We start from the raw sequence: 21,609 nt of genomic DNA on the forward strand, positions 1-21,609 counted from the left end.
TTTTGCTTTTTCTGTAGTAAATTAATAAAGAGTATTAACATCCATAGAACGCCCCATCCCTCGACATTGTTGTATGTAAGTGATGTATCCCACTCTTTCACTTTATTACAATGCATTAAGTATACCTACACCTCTTTATAGTCGACTTTACTATTAACTACATTGTGGCTACATATGTGCAAGTTTCGGAGAGTTTCCAAAAAGTTGGAAAGTTTCTCGGAAATGTCAGGAAAATTTCACAGGAAATAAATGAAACCCTTCATCACAGATTATATAATAGCTTTCATTTTCAAATTTTATTCATGTAGATATTACGCAATTTTGGTAACTTTCCGACTGCATTTAAATAAGTGTGGCAAACCTATTAGTCAGTAGAAAAATCGATCGCCCCTTCCCGATTTTGGACATTCTAGCTTATGCGTAATATATGCTAGTCTAATAGCAAGAACTTGCATGCAATGCGATTTACGTTACATTGCCGATTACAAAGGTAAGCTGCATTCAAAAGTTTGATAAGATACCGCAATGTAATAAAAACTGCATGCAAATTCTTGCTAGTTTAAACCTCGCTTTAACCTTACTGCAAGAATATGACAGCGATCAGGCAAGTCCAATTTTATTTTCCATAGGCACAATGCTAAGACGCGAAAATTGTAAATATTGCCTCGCCACCTACAACAATAATGGGGCACGCGGCGTTGTATGAAAGTTGTCAGTCTCCTATATTTATTAGTCGCTGCTTTTTCCATAGAATTCAAGAAAGCATAGAATGCTAACTTCGTAGATGTTTACAAACTTTTAGTTCCACATATTGTGATAGATGGCGTTAATTTCAACCTACACTTAGTAACATCTATCGAGTTAGCAATCAAATCTCTGCCAGTATTTCAAATTCAAATTCAAATTCAAATTCAAATGTTTTATTCATGATAAACTTAAAACTAAAATTACATACAAAAGTATACTAAAGCTATAGAAACTTATAAAATAGGTAGGAGTTGAAGTTTACCACGAAATGGTCTCGCCTCAGCATAATGCTGAACCGAAGGTCAGCGCTGATCTTCCGGCGGGACCATTTTGGGTCACGATCGCAGCCGTACGACACGGCCCAACCATAAGCTGAACGCAGCCTTTGCAGCAGCGACCAGCGCCATCTTGTCTACTGTCTATGGCAGTACTTGACAATGTCATTATTGACAACAACATGTGTATGAGAATAAGAAATGGCTATGCCGTACAACGCGATAAAATATATTTTGCCTTTCATACGTTTAAATGTACAATTAACAAAAGAGATAAAACAAGTACAACAGAACAAAAGTGGTGATATTTACTTTGTCGAGGTGAAAGTTTCATGAGTAAATACTTTGTCACTGTGTGAATTTATGAGTGGCATAATTTGTCATTATGGGAAATTGGGTTAGAATCTTAGAATCGGACCAAGCTGACCCTGCACGGGCTTTGCAATAACAGAGTGCGAGTATAATATGTAAATGATTACATTTTCTATGAAAAGTTTGTAGTTCTGTCAAAGTCTATGCTATGCTTCTTTTGACCTTTCGTATTTAAAGTCAACATTATCCAAACATTCCAAACCAAACTATGGCTCGCGACCCCATTGGTGGGTTGCGAGACTTGCGAGTGAATATTAAGTGGGCCCTGAAACCACTAGGAAATCAGAGACTTGCCAATATTATTTAATGCCCCTTTTTAGACGGCCAGGCCAAGAGTTGGGTCCCAAAAATGGCAGTTTTTGTTGGGTGGGTCGGAGCCCAGTAAACTTTGGGAACCACTGGTATAAGGCATTGAACAGTGCTGATACTGCAGATATATAGGCAACCTTTTCTTTCACCATAAAATTCAAGTTTATACATAGTTAAAGCATTGTTTGGTGCCTATGTGTGCAAAAGCTGTGAATGCCATATTCTGTTGATTAATTTAAACGTACGCCTATCATTTTTTAATGTCTTTATAGGTTTTGTATACATAGTAGAAACATTACCTGTCCTCTGACCGCCGAGGCCTACATAAAGGTCTCCTATTCCATTGTAATCTGGATTTTAATTTTGTCAAATCAAATTCGCATTTGTCTTGTCAAATTATGTTATCTGGGCGCCTAGGGGATACCATGGTCACTGGACTTATATTTTTGTAAGTACCTATACAATCATTGGGTATACATATTTAACGTCATCAATGCAGATTTAAACCACCAATTTTACCTAAGAGAATAAGATAACAACTTTGGATGTATTTTAAAACCCTATTTGCTCTTATTTCAGTAGCGTACCTATAACTCTTTGTTTATTTTAAACGTAATTAAGTACAAAATGTTTATATTTAACCTATGTAAACACCATAATTAACTACCAGACCCATAACAATCCTGACACGTTAAAGTAAAAGTAAAACTGAATAGTTTATACAATAAACTTTCACGCCGTATTGAATAACGTAGGAAGCCAACACTATTGTTAGAATTAGAAGACTCACAAATAGATAACTGAAGTGCGTGTCAATCGGCAGACTAAAATACAGAGACTAGTTGTCGGTATGACTACCACCACATTAAATTTGCCATTTAAAAAGCCATTGCTTTTCAAATGTATCCTCAAAAGCTCACAAAATAAGTGCTAACGTATAATCAGGTAGATGCTTGAGCATTTGTCGGCAGTACTATTGTGTACTGGAAACAATGCACCCACCACTATTTTGAGATTGTCAATGAGTCATCGGCACGTCAGATTTAGATGTGACCGATAGACAGACAAATTGCGACAGGTTGGGCATTCATAAAACAATTAAGGGAAGAGGACCGTGTGAATTTACTCATAGTTCACGGTTATGGTTATTACTGTAATTAACATTTGATTTTTGATTTAACAAATTTAGCGAACTCTTTAACGATGACAAACAGTTTGGTGCAACCAACGGACTTAACGAAGAGTTGTCAGTCGGTTTCGATTTCACATTAGGTGTGTAGTTATTTAATTTTCTGCTTGAGAGATTACGATCACGAAGAGTAATATCTACTTTGGCTAAACATGTGTTGTCAACTTAACAGTAATATTAGACAGTATGTAGATTGATGTTGAAAATACATCTAGGTATATTATAATGTAGTGGTTAGGTATACTTATTTTAAGAATTGAAAATTAACAAATTTTGCCTATAAATAAAATCAAAATTCGTTTTAATTACCTTTAAATTAGGTTTGGGCTCAACTACGTGAGATTATTTAGGCCAAAAGTTTCTCCAACTTCACAGCTTTCTATGTCCAAAGAAAAGAACGTCTACAACATTACATGTCTAGAGTGTACTGAGAGGTTTATTTGGACTAAAATGCGTACACAGATAGAAATCTATGAAGATCATGTTTAATAAATACTTACGCATAAAGATACCGATCATACTTAATTATAGGCGTAAGAAATAGAAAGTACCTTTTTTTTAAATCATTAGTGTAATTACCATAAAGTACTAACCACGATGCCGGCGAAACATCTACGTAATAAAATATTTTATAAGCATAACTAGCGACCCGCCCCGGCTTCGCAAGGGTAGTTCAACTAATTTACACAAAACCTTTACAAATTATACATATAAACCTTCCTCTTGAATCACTCTATCTATTAAAAACCGCATCAGAATCCGTTGCGTAGTTTTAAAGATTTAAGCATACATAGGGACAGACATACATACAGAACGGAAAGCGACTTTGTTTTATACTATGTAGTGATACTATAAAGAGTCAGTGCGGTTTATGATAGTTAACATTGTAATAATATGGAGAACCTACACTGAGATAATTTTCTATAATATAAGGAGTCAGAAGTCACGTATCGTTTTATCTAAAATGTAAGATACATATATCCGAAAAAAATATCCAACATGCACGACTTGATTTATCCTGTCCCGTGAGAAATTTTGTCTGCGTGGTATGATGTTGATAAGTCCTTCCTTGGGCCTCAAACTATATCCATGACAAATTTTATCTAAATCGGTGCAGCGGTTTAAGCGTGGAGAAGTAACAAACATACAGACAGACAGACAGAGATGCCTTCGCATTTATAAGATAGTATGGATGGATTATGTTTTTGAATAATTAAATAATTAATATTTCTAAAACAAAAATTGTATATCAGTTAAAATCTGTGTATGTTTTTAACGCGTCCAGCCTAAGATGCTATACCCCGTTGAAAATCTATCCATAAGAAGAAAATGAGTTACCAAGACAAGCTAGTTTCCGAGCTGTCTTTTTAACTATATTGGTATGTCTACGGCTCTACGTTAATTATTTACCACTTCTGCTCTGCTTCCTCCAATACCTTCCAATTATTGCTCGTGACACACGCAGGATTTAAACTTAACATAGTGTCAAGCAACCGACATAACAATTATCTTTCCATTCTATTCAAATGCATGACCGACGAATGTTAAACCAAAGATATATGTAACTCCGTATAAGATAAGTACTCTAAGGAAAAAACGTGCTCGGAAAATCAAGAAAAAAATATGCTCGCATAGATGACGACATTTGGCCTATACTTGAGTAGATGGCGTTTGATATTTAACAATTTTAACACATATCAGAGAAAGAACATGGGTCGCAAAGTCATATGGCGGCCTAAAAATAGTAATAAATAAAATATTAAAGTAAAAAATCTCATCCATATATATATATAATTTTATTTTTATATACATTTTCATTTTTAGTTTTATTCCTGTGTCTAGATGGCAGTAAATTTACTGTGACTACAAAATTTACTATTATAAAAACCCTCTATACACTCTATTCTCTTTGGTTAAACGAAATGCGAAAATCATGACAACTTCATTAATGATTGCGGCATACTTACGTATATTTCCACTTTGAATACATTTGCATGTTATTGCGTTGAGCAATTAGCTTTCTTCCTTTAAATATGCTGTATGCATTTTATGAATAAAAAACCACGTTGTGTAAGTAGGAATGAGAAATTATGGTGTGTAGAGTAAAGCGTTTAAAATGGTATATTCATTAACTATATAGGTACTTAGTCGTTCCTCAACAAGTTACACATGTTTACCGTTTGGAGTCATTGGGATATGTAGAACTGGTATTAGGGTAAAGGTATCAGTGGTCAGCCAGGAACCAGTATTCTTTCGTCTCTACGGCCACTAACTCTTTATTTAAAAAATGTTACCTTCTTGTCTTTACATTACGATCACTACGTGTAGGTTAAATGTTATAATATCAATGAACCTTTAGGTATTTACATAAGTATAAATTATAGTTTATAAGTTTAAAGTGGCTCGCGAGTAGTCGCGACCTCGTGTATAACATCGCATCACTTTACATAACTGATCCACACCCCTGCTTGCGTTACATCTTGTAAATTGAAAAATCACATTTTGTCGGTTTAACTTCTGCGAGTTAAGAAACGAAAATTCAACACCGATCTTATACCAATTCAATGTGAGTATGAGTACTTAGAGCGCTATAGCATAGCGCACGCATCCAACACATTCTCAATATCATTTTGAGACGTGAAATATACATTTGAGACAAAATCCTCAGATTACTATTTACATTTAGAATTTTAGCGTTGGTTTTGTTACGACACGACTCATGTTATTGTGGTTAGCGCTGGAAATTCGACTCAATAATTGCATACCACGTGATGCAAAGAACTTGCAATTTCTTCTTTATTAAACGGAATATTCGCTAAAAATAAAAGACGTGTAACGATTTATACGATAATACATTTAGCAACCAACTTAAATGTTTATTTACAGCTGTAACAAGACCACTTTATTTCTTTTTTATTACAAATTAAACAACGTCTGGTCTTTGTTGCATTTCAAGTCAAAAACGTAGCCCACTGTATAGGAAATAGGAATAACCTATCCACTCTTACTTTGAATACCATGTTAGCCAAGAAACATAGACGATAGGAGCGTATTTTATTCCATAGTGATTCGTAGTCATTAACCCAAGTTTCGAAACCAACTGAAATATCCAACAGTTGAAACATTTCCAAATCGCTATAAACCTCTTTACAAAAGATACGCATCACTGTTCGCAAAGGAATGCTCGATGCATACAATTGATACGCGAATCGCGATTGCACTGCGCTCAAGAAAGTGCATTCGGCCAATCAAGATGTAAATAGCCGTCTAAATTTTACCGATTAGTATGGATATGGAGCATTTTACAGGCCACGGATTCTCTTCAAGAAAGTGAATGTTCCAGCCCGCTGGCGCTGGCGCCGCGTTCCGATGTTGCCCAACACGCGTGCCTCTCGTTAAAGTTAGTCTGGAGTCAGTGCAATTTATAAACGCATGCTAACACTTAGTTTTTCTGGGCATTGTGCGCAATCGACAATCATTATGCCTATTTTGCGTGAAAAACAATGCAATACTCTAACCACCCTAGGTCCTCCAACACGAAACCTAGCAATGGTTTCAGGTTGCTATTGCCTCCTTTGGTGTGCACGGTGTCCCTAACTCATCTGCTCCTGTATAAATACTTCTACCTGTTTACATCTGTTTTACCCATATTCTATACATGTCCGTTTAGTGTGTTAATGTCCTGTAATTAACCGTACTATATTTTGTAGTTGGTATCTAGGTGTTTTCAGTTGTATTTTTGTGAGCATTCTAACCATTATAAATGATTGGTTGTTCCGAGGATTAACCAACATGTAGAATACCCAATGCCTGTCATGAAATGAGTACCTAACGATTGTCATCAAAATTTCGTGTCTCGATTCGCGACAAATTATAATTAACTACTGTATTAGCAATTTCAATGCCAAAAAACTTTATTATCGCATTAACTTAAAAAATTACGACCAAAACATGGCCATTCTCGATACATTGACTCGTAATAAAATGGAATGTACTTACACCATTTGAAATTAACCCTTTTCAAAGCGTGTTTTTCTTGACATACCTACTTGAGTTTGGAGTAAAGTCAATGGCCAGCATGGCTCGTGATGTTTTGGTTAACGAGACAAATAACAAATAACGACTGGTAGTTTCCATACAAAGTTGCAGTCCTCAATACTCATTATTATATATTTAAATATGTTAAGGAGAATCAACACACTCTCCGAAAGAGGGAGGGAAAATAGCACAAACCGATTTCCACGTGAAGATTCACTCACAGCCCATTTTTTCATACCTATTTTTTTGTAGTGCATTAAGACCCTAATACTACTATTTTTATTGTTACCCGAGCTCACTGAGTAGATATATAGAGTAAAGCGGAGGTCAAAGTTATTTAAAACATATTGGTTACATTGTTCTGGTACAGTCATCTTCAGTACTATGGAGGAACGCGACTTTGTATCCTTAGGTATGTCGGCGGCCGATCGTAAGATCATGCAGATCGTTAAATTCCTAATATGCATGTTGTGAAACGTAATTATCTTTAAGTCGATCAATGAGTCGACGGAGCTCCTATTTCTGGACAGTTTGCCCTTTGGGCATCTGAAGCAACCTAACGAACCTATCCTACATATATATCTATTGGTTTAATGTGACTGCCGTCAAAACATTACACGGGAGCATTACGATCTGTCTTATCTTGCGTTCGGCCACCGACATATATATCTCGAAAATATTTTTAACTTGTCTCTGATCAGAGTCAGAGACCAATGACGCAACGAGCAAATCTCGTGTCTCTCATTTGTCATGATTGCTGCGTGCTACTGCTACGCCTTATTATGTTGCCATTGACTTCAGCAAGCCGATGTTTATTGTTTTAAGTATCTCGTGTGTACTTGGAATTACAAATTGCGTATAAATCTGTAGTGCACTGCCTTCTGAGAATCGCGGATTAGTTTCTAATTCTGAATCAATCTGTAGCCAAGCGGTAATCCATCATGTAGGTATCTGATAAGTATATGTGGATGTATTTAATTAAACACGACTGCCCAAAAAAAGAGTAAGTAAGTAAGTAAATATTCTTTATTGCACCAAAATTATACATTTTACATACATGTAAAACTACAAAGAAATATTTAAAGAAAAAATAGAACCAGGTAACAACAGGCGGTCTTATCGCTAAAAAGCGATCTCTTCCAGACAACCTTTGGGTAGCCAGGAAATGTAGAACTCATACAAAAGTCAACAGGTAGTGCAAAGAACTAAATATGGAGACTATTAAACACAAACACACATACTACAATTACTACTAACTAATTACTAGAGTGTGCAGATGTAGTGCATAATTGTTTTCCATCGTATTTTCTCGGAAACGTTCGTATTTGTCATGCTACTTCAGTCAACCTCAGTACTTTTTGTACCGAAACTGATTGAAATAGCAAGGCACGTTCGTACGTTTCCGTGAAAATACGATGGAAAATGATTATGCACTACATCTGTAATGTATTCAAGGTTCATGTTGGTAAGTAGGTAGGTAATGTAGGTATGTATCGTGTGAGTTTCTTTATTCCACCATAATATTATAAAGGAATGAGGGTCATCATTCATCAATTTAACTTCTAAGATGTAAAAAAATTAAAAATTGTAAACATACAATTTAAATAACACGTGCTTCCTTTTCTGTCGATACGGTTATGTTCTAATGGTCGCACTCGTCTACGTGATAATGATGTTGTTTCATTAAATAGTGCAGTGTTAAAAAGTGACGTTTCTTTTATCACGTGGATAATGCCATCCATCATCCTCTTCGTCACCTTTGGTATTGATATCCTTATTAATTCAGACCACACAGTTTCACCATTGTTATGAGAGTTTGAGCGCAAAATGGCTTCAACCTTTGTACAATACTATTTATTATCTTTTCAAATCAATCAGTTTCCTGTATTATGTATTCAATCATTTACATAGCCATCCGCCATCCTTTTGTGTGTCCTTTAGTAATACCTTCCCGATGAAAATTTCAATATCTACTGGTTATGTGCGAAGTGCATGGTAGGAAACTCAAAGCAACGGCAACGCACGAGGAGAATGAGAATTTTCGTGCGCCTACATTTTTTAGGTACTTATAGTATAGCTGAAACAATAGTTATTTGTTATACAAGGGTGCAAAGTTGTATTTTACCCGCGAGTGTAGAATTAAAACACGAGCAAGCGAAAGGATTCTATAGGTGAACCACGAGCGAAGCGAGTGGTTCTAATATAGAATCCTGAGCGTAGCGAGTGTTTCAACACACGAGAAGTAAAATACATTTGCGCCCGTGTGTAACACAAAACTTTTCACCTCACTATAGCGAGGAAAGTGCAACATCCACAGGCGTTAGATCATCTTCATCACTGGAATCACTCATTTCTTTACGATATTATAACAGAAAACTCTGCAAGTTGTGTATTTTTACGCGAGTCGGTGAGAAAAGGTTTAAAGTAAAAAATTTGTTGACAATGTTGACATTTCTGATGTATGAAATGTCAACGATGCGTTTTGAAATTGCATCGACTCAACTTGTGCGTTTAGAATTATATTTAACATCATTATAAAAAAACAAACGTTTCATGGAATTTTAAGGTTTATGACTTAAAATCATTACATAAAGCTAAATTTGGTATTTTTTATTAGATTCTCAAACCATTTATTTAATGATAATTAATATCGAACGAACCATTATCATGATCGTTTTACGTTTTGTTATCTGTCAAGCTACTTAAACACGCTCCATCCAAGGTCAAATTACTTTCCCCACTAGTGGATAAAACGCGTTTTTCCCCGCTTGTATTGAAGGATAAACGACAACTTTCCGAGCTAGTGAGGGGAAAATTAATTTAATTATATTTATACTTGAATCACATAACTAATATCAATACGTGGACACGAAACGTAACTCGTACGACTAATACATGTTGCTTGTTAGCCGTGATTGTTGGTGGCACGATTATTTGACCTAGATGCCATAATCGATGGCAGATACAGGATGCCAGGATAACGGGACTGTGGCGGATGTGAAAACCTCCTTAAATCGTATTTATAAGAAACTTTATTGCGTCTAGACATAGCATAATTTATTTAAATAACGCAAACTATTCTATTGAAATTATAATAATCCTGTCTTACTTCCTACTTATATCGTAAACGCGAAAGTATGTAAGGATGGATTTAGGCATATGAAATTTGGCACACAAATAGTTGATGGTTTAACACATAAGCTGTTTCATCTTGTCTAAAGATGAAATGGATGAGAACGCGGGGGAGTTCAGTGTGACTGTCATAAATGAGTTCTACGCGGATAACGCGGACAAGTTCCCAAGCAAAAACTAAATTAAAATATATTTAGCCACAAAATACTATGTTTGTCTTGAGACCGTTTGTATAAAAAGCGCGTAATGACGCCACTTTGTACCTGGCCTTATGGGCATGGCAATTAACAATAGACCACAAAGTGTTTCGCAAACCCCGTACAAAGTGCCCCCATTGTCACGGTGCTATCTGCGCTGATGCGCTAATTTGACAAAACCCACTACATTTTGACTTACATAATTTAATAAAGTCGGGTTTCGCAGTTGCCCATTGTGAATAATTGGTGCTTCGCGGCCTGTATTTACATTTATTACCAAGCGCCACAGTCAGAGGTTTATATGAACCATCGCAACTGTGGTGTCGAGTTTCGTAACAAAACTACGTTAATGGAGGGCAAATTTACACTGGTTCAACTATATACTTCTACTATCCTTTTGCTTCGTCTGTGTTCGTAAGTGATTGGAACTACGCCGCTGGCCGGTGGTCTGCCGTTTGTTGATGCGTCAGTCCCACGCAAACAACACTCGCGAACTGCCGTCGATGCGGTAAACAAATTATAAATTCGAACTTTAATTTTTGAAAAAAAGAACATCGGTATCCGAAATAGCGATGTGCATCTGTTTTGTTTTTACGTTTCACATTGTGGATTTTCTGTGATGTGATGTCGCAAAACCGATTGTGTTCCTGTTCCATGTGACCGGTGACGGATCACGGTGAAAAATTCATTGAGTGCAACATTCATTAGTAAAGCTGGAGCGAAACGGTGTTTACATGCATTACAGAAAGCGGCCTTACAGGTTAGAGAAATGTGCTCATTAAGCAATAATTGTACGAATCGTAATTAGAGCTAGCTGATTATAAGCAAGATACCTAATGCAATAAAATTGCAAGTTGTGCTTGCTAATAATTTTTCACATGTCGGTAACTTTTGTTTTTCTTGCCAAGTAGAAGTAAACAAACTAAATAAACTTGATAGCGTCATATGACTGCAAATTATGCGAAAGGCACCAAATTCGTCCAATCTAATTACCTACCAAACTATTCATAACATCCTTGTAAACTGACCTTTCTTACTTTGTGAACGTTTTTAACAATTTCCTAAGTACACAGAGCCGTAGCAATTTTAGTTATTAGACTTATTAGTGTTACCTAAGAAATAAATTACCGTGATTATGTCCGATTGTTTAGCCACGGTGTTATTTTATTGTCGCAGCACTGTGTAACAAAACAAATGACATACGCAACGTTTGTGGCCGGCGCGAAGGTATTTTTATAGGTAGGTAGTATTGTTTGTTTACATCACTATGGTCGGTAATGTTGGTATGTGTGCGTTGTTCCGTTTGTTGGGTAATATGGGTCACTCGTAGTAGTTAAAGGCAAAGATAGATATAACTCCGTAATAGATGGATACAGTCTAAGGAAAAAACGTGCCTCGAAAATCACGAAAATTTGATTCTCGATCAGATGGCGCCACTAGCTTTGGCCTACTCTCGAATAGAGGGCGTTGACGGTTTCGTTTGTTATTTATAATTTTAACGCATATCAGTAAAAGAAGATGGGTCAAAATCATATAAAAATAAAAAATGCAAATAAAAAAATCATTTATCCATATTTAAATACATTTTAACGTATTTTTATAAATCTTTATTTTTAGTTTGAAAGTATGTCGATAGATGGCAGTGAATTTACAGTGGTTACAAAATTTACTATGACCAAAGATAGATATAACTCCGTAATAGAAGAATACAGTCTAAGGAAAAAACGTGCCTCGAAAATCAAGAAAATTTGATTCTCGTTCAGAGGGCGCTACTAGCTTTGGCCTACTGTCGTATAGATGGCGTTGACGGTTTCGTTTGTTATTTAACAATTTTAACGCATATCAGTGAAAGAACATGGGTCAAAATCATAAAAATAATTAATGCAAATAAAAAAAAACATTTATCCATATTTAAATACATTTTATCGTATTTTTATAAATATTAATTTTTAGTTTTAAAGTGTGCCGACAGATGGCAGTGAATTTACTGGGGTTACAAAATTTACTATGACAGTACCGCTCTAGTTTATTATAATCCTCTTTGCTATGACAGTACCGCTCTATCTTATTATATCCTCTTTGTTAAAGGTATGTATTACATACCCACAATATTAAATTTGTGTTGTAGGTACCTACAAATTATTATGGGGTTGTGTTCTGTATACAAATAGTACCACAATAAGTTGATAGGTACACCAAAAAATTACATTATGTATCAGTACATTTACCTATACTAGTCGCGTGAATTCTTATGAATTTTACCCTTTTGTAAACTATGTAGGTATAATACAGAAGATTAAATAAAGAAAGCCTCATGTCACAGATATTTATCATAAGCTAAACACACTTTAACACACATGCGATAAAACACCGGATTTGTATGGGATATCGATCCTTCGCGCCTACATTTCAAAAATGCCGCCTTTTTGTACTGACAAAGCGGGCTTGCCAGATATATATGTCAAACAAAAGTAGCAATAATTAATTTTTTTTATAAGAATTCTGCCAGATAAGACAGAAGAGGCAGAATTATATCGGTGGTGATTGCATGGTGAACGCGATTTTATGCCTGTGTATACCGCAGTACAGCAGGATATAGAGGTAACTAGGTAACTGTCTATTGTGAGGGATTTATGGGTTCTTTTAGTAGCACTAATCCTATATGCACGGATGTTTTAAAGATACCCGTAAATAAACATTTTTGCTTTAGGTATATTGTTTACAATATTAAAAGAATCTAACATACCTTTAATGGGGTGATTCATTTAAGTTTAAATTAGTGTCTTCCTTAGTTTTGGTGATGCCCATGTTCGAAAATGAAAAGCACGTATGACGCACAACTTTATGTTCGTGCTAAGTTTCATACTTAATTTAATTGGGCTTACATCGTATGTTATGTTTATGTACTGTATTGAGCAAACGCTGAACTAACGAGCTCAACGAATTCTCGTCGCATGAAGCGATGTAACCAAATCGATACTAATGAGTCAAATAATCGTAACCAGAAACTGTCATTAACCCAAATGTTACACAAATCTTACCATAAACTACGCCTCCGTATACCAGTATCATATGATCCCTGGAGACATATAATTGTCATGGATCTGGAGACCAGATTATATTAGGGATGAGCTCACTTTTCGTAAAAGTAGCTGGTTCTTTTATGTTCTTCGTTCATGGCAAATCAGCGGCTTTTCGTCGGAAGTTGTGCAATGGTTAAACTGTTTCGCAGTAACTATTTAACTGTGCTTGCTACTAATGAGCCATACATTCGTAACTCTTTTTTGCGGCGTGCTGCTGCTGCCCCTGACGCGAAAAAAAATCCCCCGATTTCCTTTCGGTATTTCCTATAATTTCAATTTTTTTTCAACTGAGTTCTGTACTCTGTGAATGAACAGAAAAATTGAAAGAGTAGGTAATGGATTATTATCCAGCGTAAAATTTTAAACGCACTCAAAATCATTAAGCTAAAACCTGTTTGCAAATTAAGGGGCGATAACAATGTTTCACAACTTCTTCAATTTGAAGCAACAATATAATAAGTATATATATAACACTAACCTCTAGCTAGACATCAAAGTCTAGACCTGAAAATTGCTCAAAATGACTGCACTGGCAGACTTAGACTTATTATAGTTAATGTGATAGATTAACAGCACACACGCCATTTTAATTGCTATTGGGCGGGATCTCATGATATGTATCAATTCGTTCGTAAATTATAGCTTACTATGTTTATTTTTCGAACCTTAATAAGGTAGTTTCTCAAGTAGGTTTGGTTGGAATTTTTAGTGTCCGAATAAAGAAAAAAATAATGATAGAATTAAATTTCCGTATAGTTCAGATTTTTTTAAACAACAAGCTCGTAGTTTAAACCTGGTTTATCTCTATCTTTATAAGAGCAGGTATATTAGTAGGTAAGCAAAATGTGTGCTAAAGAAATTCAGTAAAAAAAAACATTTTAGACTATCTTTAGTCGATTTACCAAAAATACTAAATTTCAATTTAGTTAGATCTGCACATCCCAGTGTATTAAATATGTACTAGATTTACCGTTGCAGATACTAAAGTTTGCTTTCTTTCATACACCCATATATATATTATATTATTTATTCTATATTAAAATCTTACATTACATCAGACAGAAAAGTGCCGTGAAACCCTATCGGGTTTGTATCGACACTGCATTCGTGGATACATTTTACATTTAAACATTGTTGTGGTACATAGGAAAAATAAAAATTAAAAATTATATAAAGTTAAAAGTGAGTAACCCATAACAAGGGGTCTGGCGCTTCAACAGTAACGCCCACCCGTCAGCGCACGCGCAACCCATCGACGACAGTAATGACTAGATTTCAATTAGAAACCGTTGCGTCGATCGTTGATACACCTAGTGTTTTGTAACGGTTGTGAGCAGTTCGATGGTTGTGACCATGTCATTTGTGACAGGACGTCCGTGGGGGCCAAATCATCATTATCATTTCAGCCTTTTTCACTATCATAATATGAATTCATGTAGATTGACATATACTAACTAGTTAGCGTCTGCCCGCAACTTTGGCTGCGTGCAATAATGATGATGAATTGATGATGATTGATAAAAACTACCCTATCCTTAAGGTCCTTCCTCCGAGCCTTAAACTAGCTCCATACCAAATTTCATCAATACAATACAATACAATCATTTATTAATAAAATTACAAATTTTACACGTCATAGTAATGATATTACAATGCTATTCTAAATTACATTATTAGATATTCACATACATTCAATTATTAAAATTACAATGCATTATTATAAATTCGGTACACAATTGTTAACCAAATGTTTATTATATATAACATTATAATGTTTTAAATATGCAGGACTCATGTGACATTCTATTCCTATCAGAAGAATTCGTTTAACGAGTAAAAGGCAGCAGAGACTAGGTATTTTTTAAGTTTGAGTACGAAAGAATTGTAGCTATTCGCAGTTTTTGTGTATTCAGAGACTCGGTTATAGATTTTAGGGCCAATTGTGTGCAGACATTTTTTAGATTTAGCTAGCCGTGTGCGGGGTGGACGAAGTTCGTGGCGGTGTCTTAAGTTGTATTTGGGTTCCGCAGTGTTATACTGGAACTGTTCGTAATTAAACCTTACCTGTTTAGCTACCTCTAGGATATAAAGGCAGGGTATTGTTAGTATTTTGTTACTAGTGAACAGTTCTTTGGCAGGGTGGTCCCATTTGACACCGGCGACTACACGAATTGCGCGCTTCTGTAGTTTGAAGACTCTCTCGCGCTCCGCGGGGTCACCCCATAGGTCTATACCATACGTTAATAGGGAGTGAAAATAGCCAAAGTAAGCCTTTTTTACGTTGTCGGGGTGCAGACTTTGGCGCTTTATGCTCTATCTATTCGGTTTAGTGGTTTAAGATCTAAATCAGTTTAGTGGTTTAAGCGTGAAAAGGTAACAAACTGACAGTTACCTTCGCATTTATAATATATGCATTCTGTATTATTACATAAATAAATCTAAATCTATCGCCCATTGCTATAAACCTTTGCTATAAACACAGCCTTTCTTTCTTCGAGTAGGTGTTTCACTTGTCCCGGTCCTGAGCCAGGTAACTGGACTTTTACACCGTACATTACAGTATAAGTTTTTCTAGAAATAATAACAATGTAACCGCAATAGCCTTGTGATCTGAGAAAGCGCCCACGACTGCGGTTTTATGTTACAAGCCAATTTATGAAACTAATAACCAAGACGATAGATTTCTACTAATGAGTTTAGCACCTTGAGCGACAAACTACCAACTCAGTTTAGTTGATGTGGAAAACTTAGGAGGAAAGTTAATTTTGTCTTCTAAACATAAGTACATAATCGGGCAGTGAGAAAACATTATCTCATTCTCTTTTCCGAAAACTCCGTGGAAAGTAGGCCTCTTTAACATTTCCGTGACATTCCTACCTATTATATGATTTACTCGTATATGCATAGATATAAGAGGATATAATAGGATAGAGCGGTACTGTCATAGTAAATTTTGTAGCCACAGTAAGTTATATTTATCTTTGGTAGGTATGTGCACTTACATAATTAGATAATTAGTAATTACTCGCAACAACGAAATAAAAATAGTATGTATTTCCGGCTTTCTCCAAAGAAATGCTTAATTGAAAATAACTGAATTTATGCGGAGCAATCAAACAAAAAGAATGTTTTCGGAAGTAATCATGAAGTAAGCTGCATTTTCACAGCGTCGATTGTATTCAAAGAAATTAGACTTTCTTTTTATAATAATAAGTCCTAGGATTATTTTCGTAGCGCTACGCTCGTAGCCGATCCCGCGTGGCGTTCTCCCGCTTTGTAGAGGCAAGCGACTACGAACAGAGAACCCGCCGAGCGGGTTCCCGGCACTCAATGTGTTAACGATACGCACAATGAAATCCCAAACTGCTCAAAGTCGAATTGTCATAAGTGTATTCTAATTTTAACAAGTTTAGGAGTGTACCATTTATTAGGCTAGGTATGTACTTTCCTCACACTAATCCAGATCATTAGAATTAGTACCTTGTCTAGATCTGATAAAAGCTATATTCAAATAAAATTAACAAGGTATTGTTTTGATTACCATGCGGTTATCGTATTTTTAATAACAAAACTTCCGTGAGACACTGACATATTAAACATATTAAAATACGTGAGTGACCCGTTATTAATACGATTATCGTATTGTCTATGAACATGCTAAAACGGTACATGTAGGTACTTAATAGAATTTCAGTAGTAGTGTCAAAGACAAATTAATGATAAGGTCTGCGTCTGCTTCTTTTAAACAGAGAGATAGAGAGAGAGAAAGAGAAAATGAAAATGTTTCGATAAGTGTCTAGGAACGTCGCTAAGGTGACGTTGTGTATGATCCAACTCTATAGGGCCCTCCACTCCACACTCATGCGCGATTCGTATGGCACACGATGGCCCTTCAAATATATTTTTTATTCGCACAAACTCTAAGGGCCGATGCAGACGGACTGCAACCCGAATGCAAAGAATGAAGTTGCAGTCGGGTTGCAGTCCGTTTGTACCGGCCCTCATAACATAAGGAACGAGGATGTTGTGCCAAAAAAAAACACTATCGTAATAAAATAGTCCACACAGAAACGTTTTAGGTCAACCCACTATAAAAGCTTGATCAACATGACATGACAATATACCACATGCAAGTGTCATCACTGATATTGTAATTTGCACGTTAATTCATATTGCATGATACAACAATTACAACTGTATAACTTGTATAAGTTTATGGAAAGTTATTCCATTTGTGTTTGTTCCAGCTCTGGGAAGCGGCAAATCGGATCGAATGTCTTAGCTAGGTAAATATTCACACATTTAATTTATAACTTTTTTTATCAAATCTGTACTGTACAGTGAAGTTTATGTGGAAGATAAACTATTTTAGAAAATCATACTGACAGCGCCATCTATCGCATAAAGCGTACTCTTCTATGAGCGCCCGCAGCTCGCTCAACCTTGTAACTTTAATGTCTATTGCATCGCTTAGTAGTTGCATATCTTGTCACTAGATGGCGCTAGCAAACATATTATTTGTCTACAATAAAATTATTATCGCTCCGTACAAAACTTTGTTCACCGAGCACTAATGCGATCACTTCGGTATTATTGTTATCATAATTATAATTTGTATTGTTTTAGCCAATTATATCGTTCGTCGTCGTTCAACTCTTCGGGCTGCGGCTCAGGAGGAGAGCCGGCGGATGATATGTACTCGGATGTATCACTGGAAGAAGATGTCCAAGGACTTAATTATAAGGTCAGTCACTAATTGTTTGGTCAGGTCACTAATTATACGTTTAATAGTCAGTGCTTCTTTGAGTTCTGTAGGCACCCTACGGATTTGTTTGTACCAACGAAGCTCATGAATACATAATTATCCTGGTAAGTACCTTGGTATTAAATATTAATTAATAGACTGCTGAAATTATCCAATATTAAGGGCCAAATGCACCAACCACAATCGACGGATTATTATAACGTCACTCACTGAGAAATTTCCCATATAATAAAATATTGCGAATGTTTAACGGTGATGATCAGAGATCGGAATTATTGTGGCATTTTTGATCTGTCATAGGGAGTTCTCATTTATCGACTTCCATACACATATTATCGATACAACGTAGAACACAAAATATTAAATAGTTATAATAGTTAATGGATAGTTGACTGTAAAAGAAGTAATTTAACCCGATAATATGGAAAAAAGAAGACTACTTATTTATTTTATAAAGAAACTGTTGGAATATTTTTTAGTACTAAAACAGAGTTTGAACGTGGATGTTTTCATTGTTTTTATTGCACATCTCTATCTAGCAACAACGTTATCTAGAAGAGATCGCTCTTTAGCAATAAGATCGCTTGTTATACCTCTACTTTTAATCTTTTTTTAATATGATGTACGTAGGTATACATTATATATATTAAAAGTCGATAAATGACAAGTCCCTGATGACAATTAAAACTGCCACGAGAATTCCGGCCTCTGGTATTATAAACTGACAGACGATTTTGTGCAACCGACTCTAAGTCAATTTTAGGCCATCGACAATATTTTAAGAAAAATAGGCAGCCGTAATAAGTTTTTAGAAACTAGAAGTCGCACAATTTCATTCTCAAGTTCTTTTAAATTAGACTTGAGTTCTAACTAGAGATGCCACGAATATTCGGCAACTAATCTTTACGTCTACAACGTAGCGTTACTAGCGTTGGAAGGTTTTGCGAATGACCTCTTTCGTCTAATTGATATCATGATTTGTTTTCTGCAATAATATGTACCTACCTACCTCCATAATGATTCATTTGAGAGACGAATTACATCAACGCGATAAACATAATTCCGAGAAAATGATACAAACTTTCAAGAAAAACTTCTTACGTTTGTTTTTCACACCCAGTACTCGGAAGTGTATCACTCATTGTTTGCCTTTATTAGTCAGTCATCATCCACTTGCTACAGAAGTATTTCATCGGTTCTGGCCCTGCACTCCGAAGGTTTTATGTCAACGGGAATTTAGAAAAATACCTAGTTGCTTATTATTTTATTTTATACCTTCAGCAGTAGGTAATAAAGGTTACACGGCCTAGATCTGAATATTGAAGAAGCTTTCATAAATCATAGGATACCTATGATACAAAATTACAGTCACTAGTTATGTCAGTACAGATTAATGGCAATAGGGTACCTACTTTTAGGCGCGCCCATATTGCCCATGCCCACTATACCGAAATCTACTGAAGATGAAAAAGGTAGCCAAAATTTAGGTAACATTTATTTTAAAAAGAAACGCTCCAGTTTTCGTAACACGTTACAAGACACGCTACTTTTGCTTGTGTTTGTGTCGCTCAATCAAGGGCTTGGCTTTATGACTAAATAACTAATCAATCTTTAATAGATTGACTTACCTACCTAAATATTTTCGTTTCTCACTCTCTCTACGAAGTGTCCTGATCAGTTACTGATCAAACGAAGGCCAATATAGAGTTAAGAGCTACCAATACCAATTTGACCCTCATGTATGTTTAGCGAGTAATAGTTTTGGAGAAATGTGTAGGGCCTGCGCGTGTCGAATCGGTAGCTACTTCTTCTTCATCTCGTATATGCGTTTTCCGCGAAGCATTATTATATAAATACTTTAGTCACCATGACTTCACCCGGCAAGTAGCCAATATTACTTTTATCTTATTCATACAAGATCAGTTCAGTACTACGCGAAATATTGCTCATGCGTTCCGAAATAAGTATGAGTCTATACGCTGAAGCAAAACAATCGGGGCCTTGCTGAAATTGATCATATTTGCTTAATGTATCGAAATAGATTTTAAGCCAATATCTGATGTCGAAATGTTGTATGTGCGGTTTTGATTATTTATGCTGTAAGTCTAAGCGCTCTTCTCGAAGCCAAGAAGTAAGTAGCATTGAAACGAGTGTATACATATAAATGTATAAATTATATAACTATATATGATCAAATTACTGCGATGGTGCTGATATTTTATAATGGCAAAACAATTATTTGTAAGCGCATAAGTGCAATCTCGCGTAATTAACCTATCGGAACGAAAGTGGTGATAGGTATTTTGTTTTCGAGTTACCCATAGATTAATGTCGTTAATATTTATATTTGTATAATATTTCCACAGTACTTACAGTATTTTGAACGTAAATCCTTCTCGTAGGTATATATCTGTTACCTCAATGTCAAGCTGAAACTAAATCTTGCGAGAAGCTAAGAATGTAACCTGATAATTTTCATGAGTTTCTTATCATCAGTAGCAAGGTCGTGTTGGCATCCAACCAAGTGCACATAAAAACAGCTATTTATAAACATTGGAACATAAGTTTATCACAATTTAGTTAATGCATAGCTGCATAGCCGCCATCATAATCATGGAGTTCTGCAAACAATTGAATTCCCAGTCAAATAGGAAAACTATGTCCTATTGAAATTAAACTAGACTATTGATACACTAATAGTTTACACTCGTACAAATTACATGCAGAGAAAACTTTTGTTTTAATTAATTCTTTGGATTTTGTACCTAACACTAGGTATGGTATAATGGTCCTAGTTACAAACAAAAATTTCCCCGTAATTAGTAGGCACAGTCATCACCAAATAGATAGTTGACGACCCGTCTGGCCTAGTGGGTAGTGACCCTGCCTGTGAAGTTGATGGTCCTGGGTTCGAATCCTGGTTATGGTATTTATTTGTGTGATGAACATAAATACCTATATTTGTTCCTGAGTCATAGGTGTTTTCTATGTAAATAAGTAAGTATTTATGTATCTATATAATTAAGTATGTATATTTATCGTCGCTTAGCACCCATAGTACAAGCTTTGCTTAGTTTGCGGCTAGGTTGATTTGTGTAAGATGTCCCCTAATATTTATTTATTTATAGTGACGGCCAAAGTGGCTAAATATAATAGATAGAATCAGGCTTTACTTTGCGGAAATCCATATAAATTAACACAAAGACTTTGCTTTGTTATTTATTTCGTTAGTTATTTCGCGGATTAGATTTGTTTTTGTTTTAATTGGTCAAATATGTTGGAACACATCCTTATTTCTATGGTAACAAAAGTGTTTTGTGATATATAGGTACTGGTACCTATATTTGTGCACTTTTTGATGTTGACTGTACGAGTGTGCAGTCTACGGTATAGGTATATACCCTACATATCGATCTCTATCTAATAGCTTAGCTGTCCTCCTCCTCTCCTTAGCGTTATCCTGCTTACATCCTCAATAAGCTACATATGCGGAATATTCTGT

General features: G+C 35.6%; 1 protein-coding gene across 3 annotated transcripts in view; it reads left to right on the forward strand.

Moving 5' to 3' along the window:
- Nucleotides 1-21,609, forward strand: part of LOC134745140 (rab11 family-interacting protein 4) — a 112,950-nt gene that overhangs the window by 49,855 nt on the left and 41,486 nt on the right. For all 3 annotated transcript variants that reach the window (XM_063679112.1, XM_063679110.1, XM_063679111.1), the window contains 2 exons: nt 17,590-17,628; nt 17,969-18,086. In XM_063679112.1, the coding sequence (XP_063535182.1) occupies nt 17,590-17,628; nt 17,969-18,086 (157 nt within the window). The remainder of the gene's footprint in view (nt 1-17,589; nt 17,629-17,968; nt 18,087-21,609) is intronic.

The sequence above is a fragment of the Cydia strobilella genome, chromosome 11 (assembly GCF_947568885.1).
Source record: "Cydia strobilella chromosome 11, ilCydStro3.1, whole genome shotgun sequence".
Taxonomy (NCBI): Eukaryota; Metazoa; Arthropoda; class Insecta; order Lepidoptera; family Tortricidae; genus Cydia; species Cydia strobilella.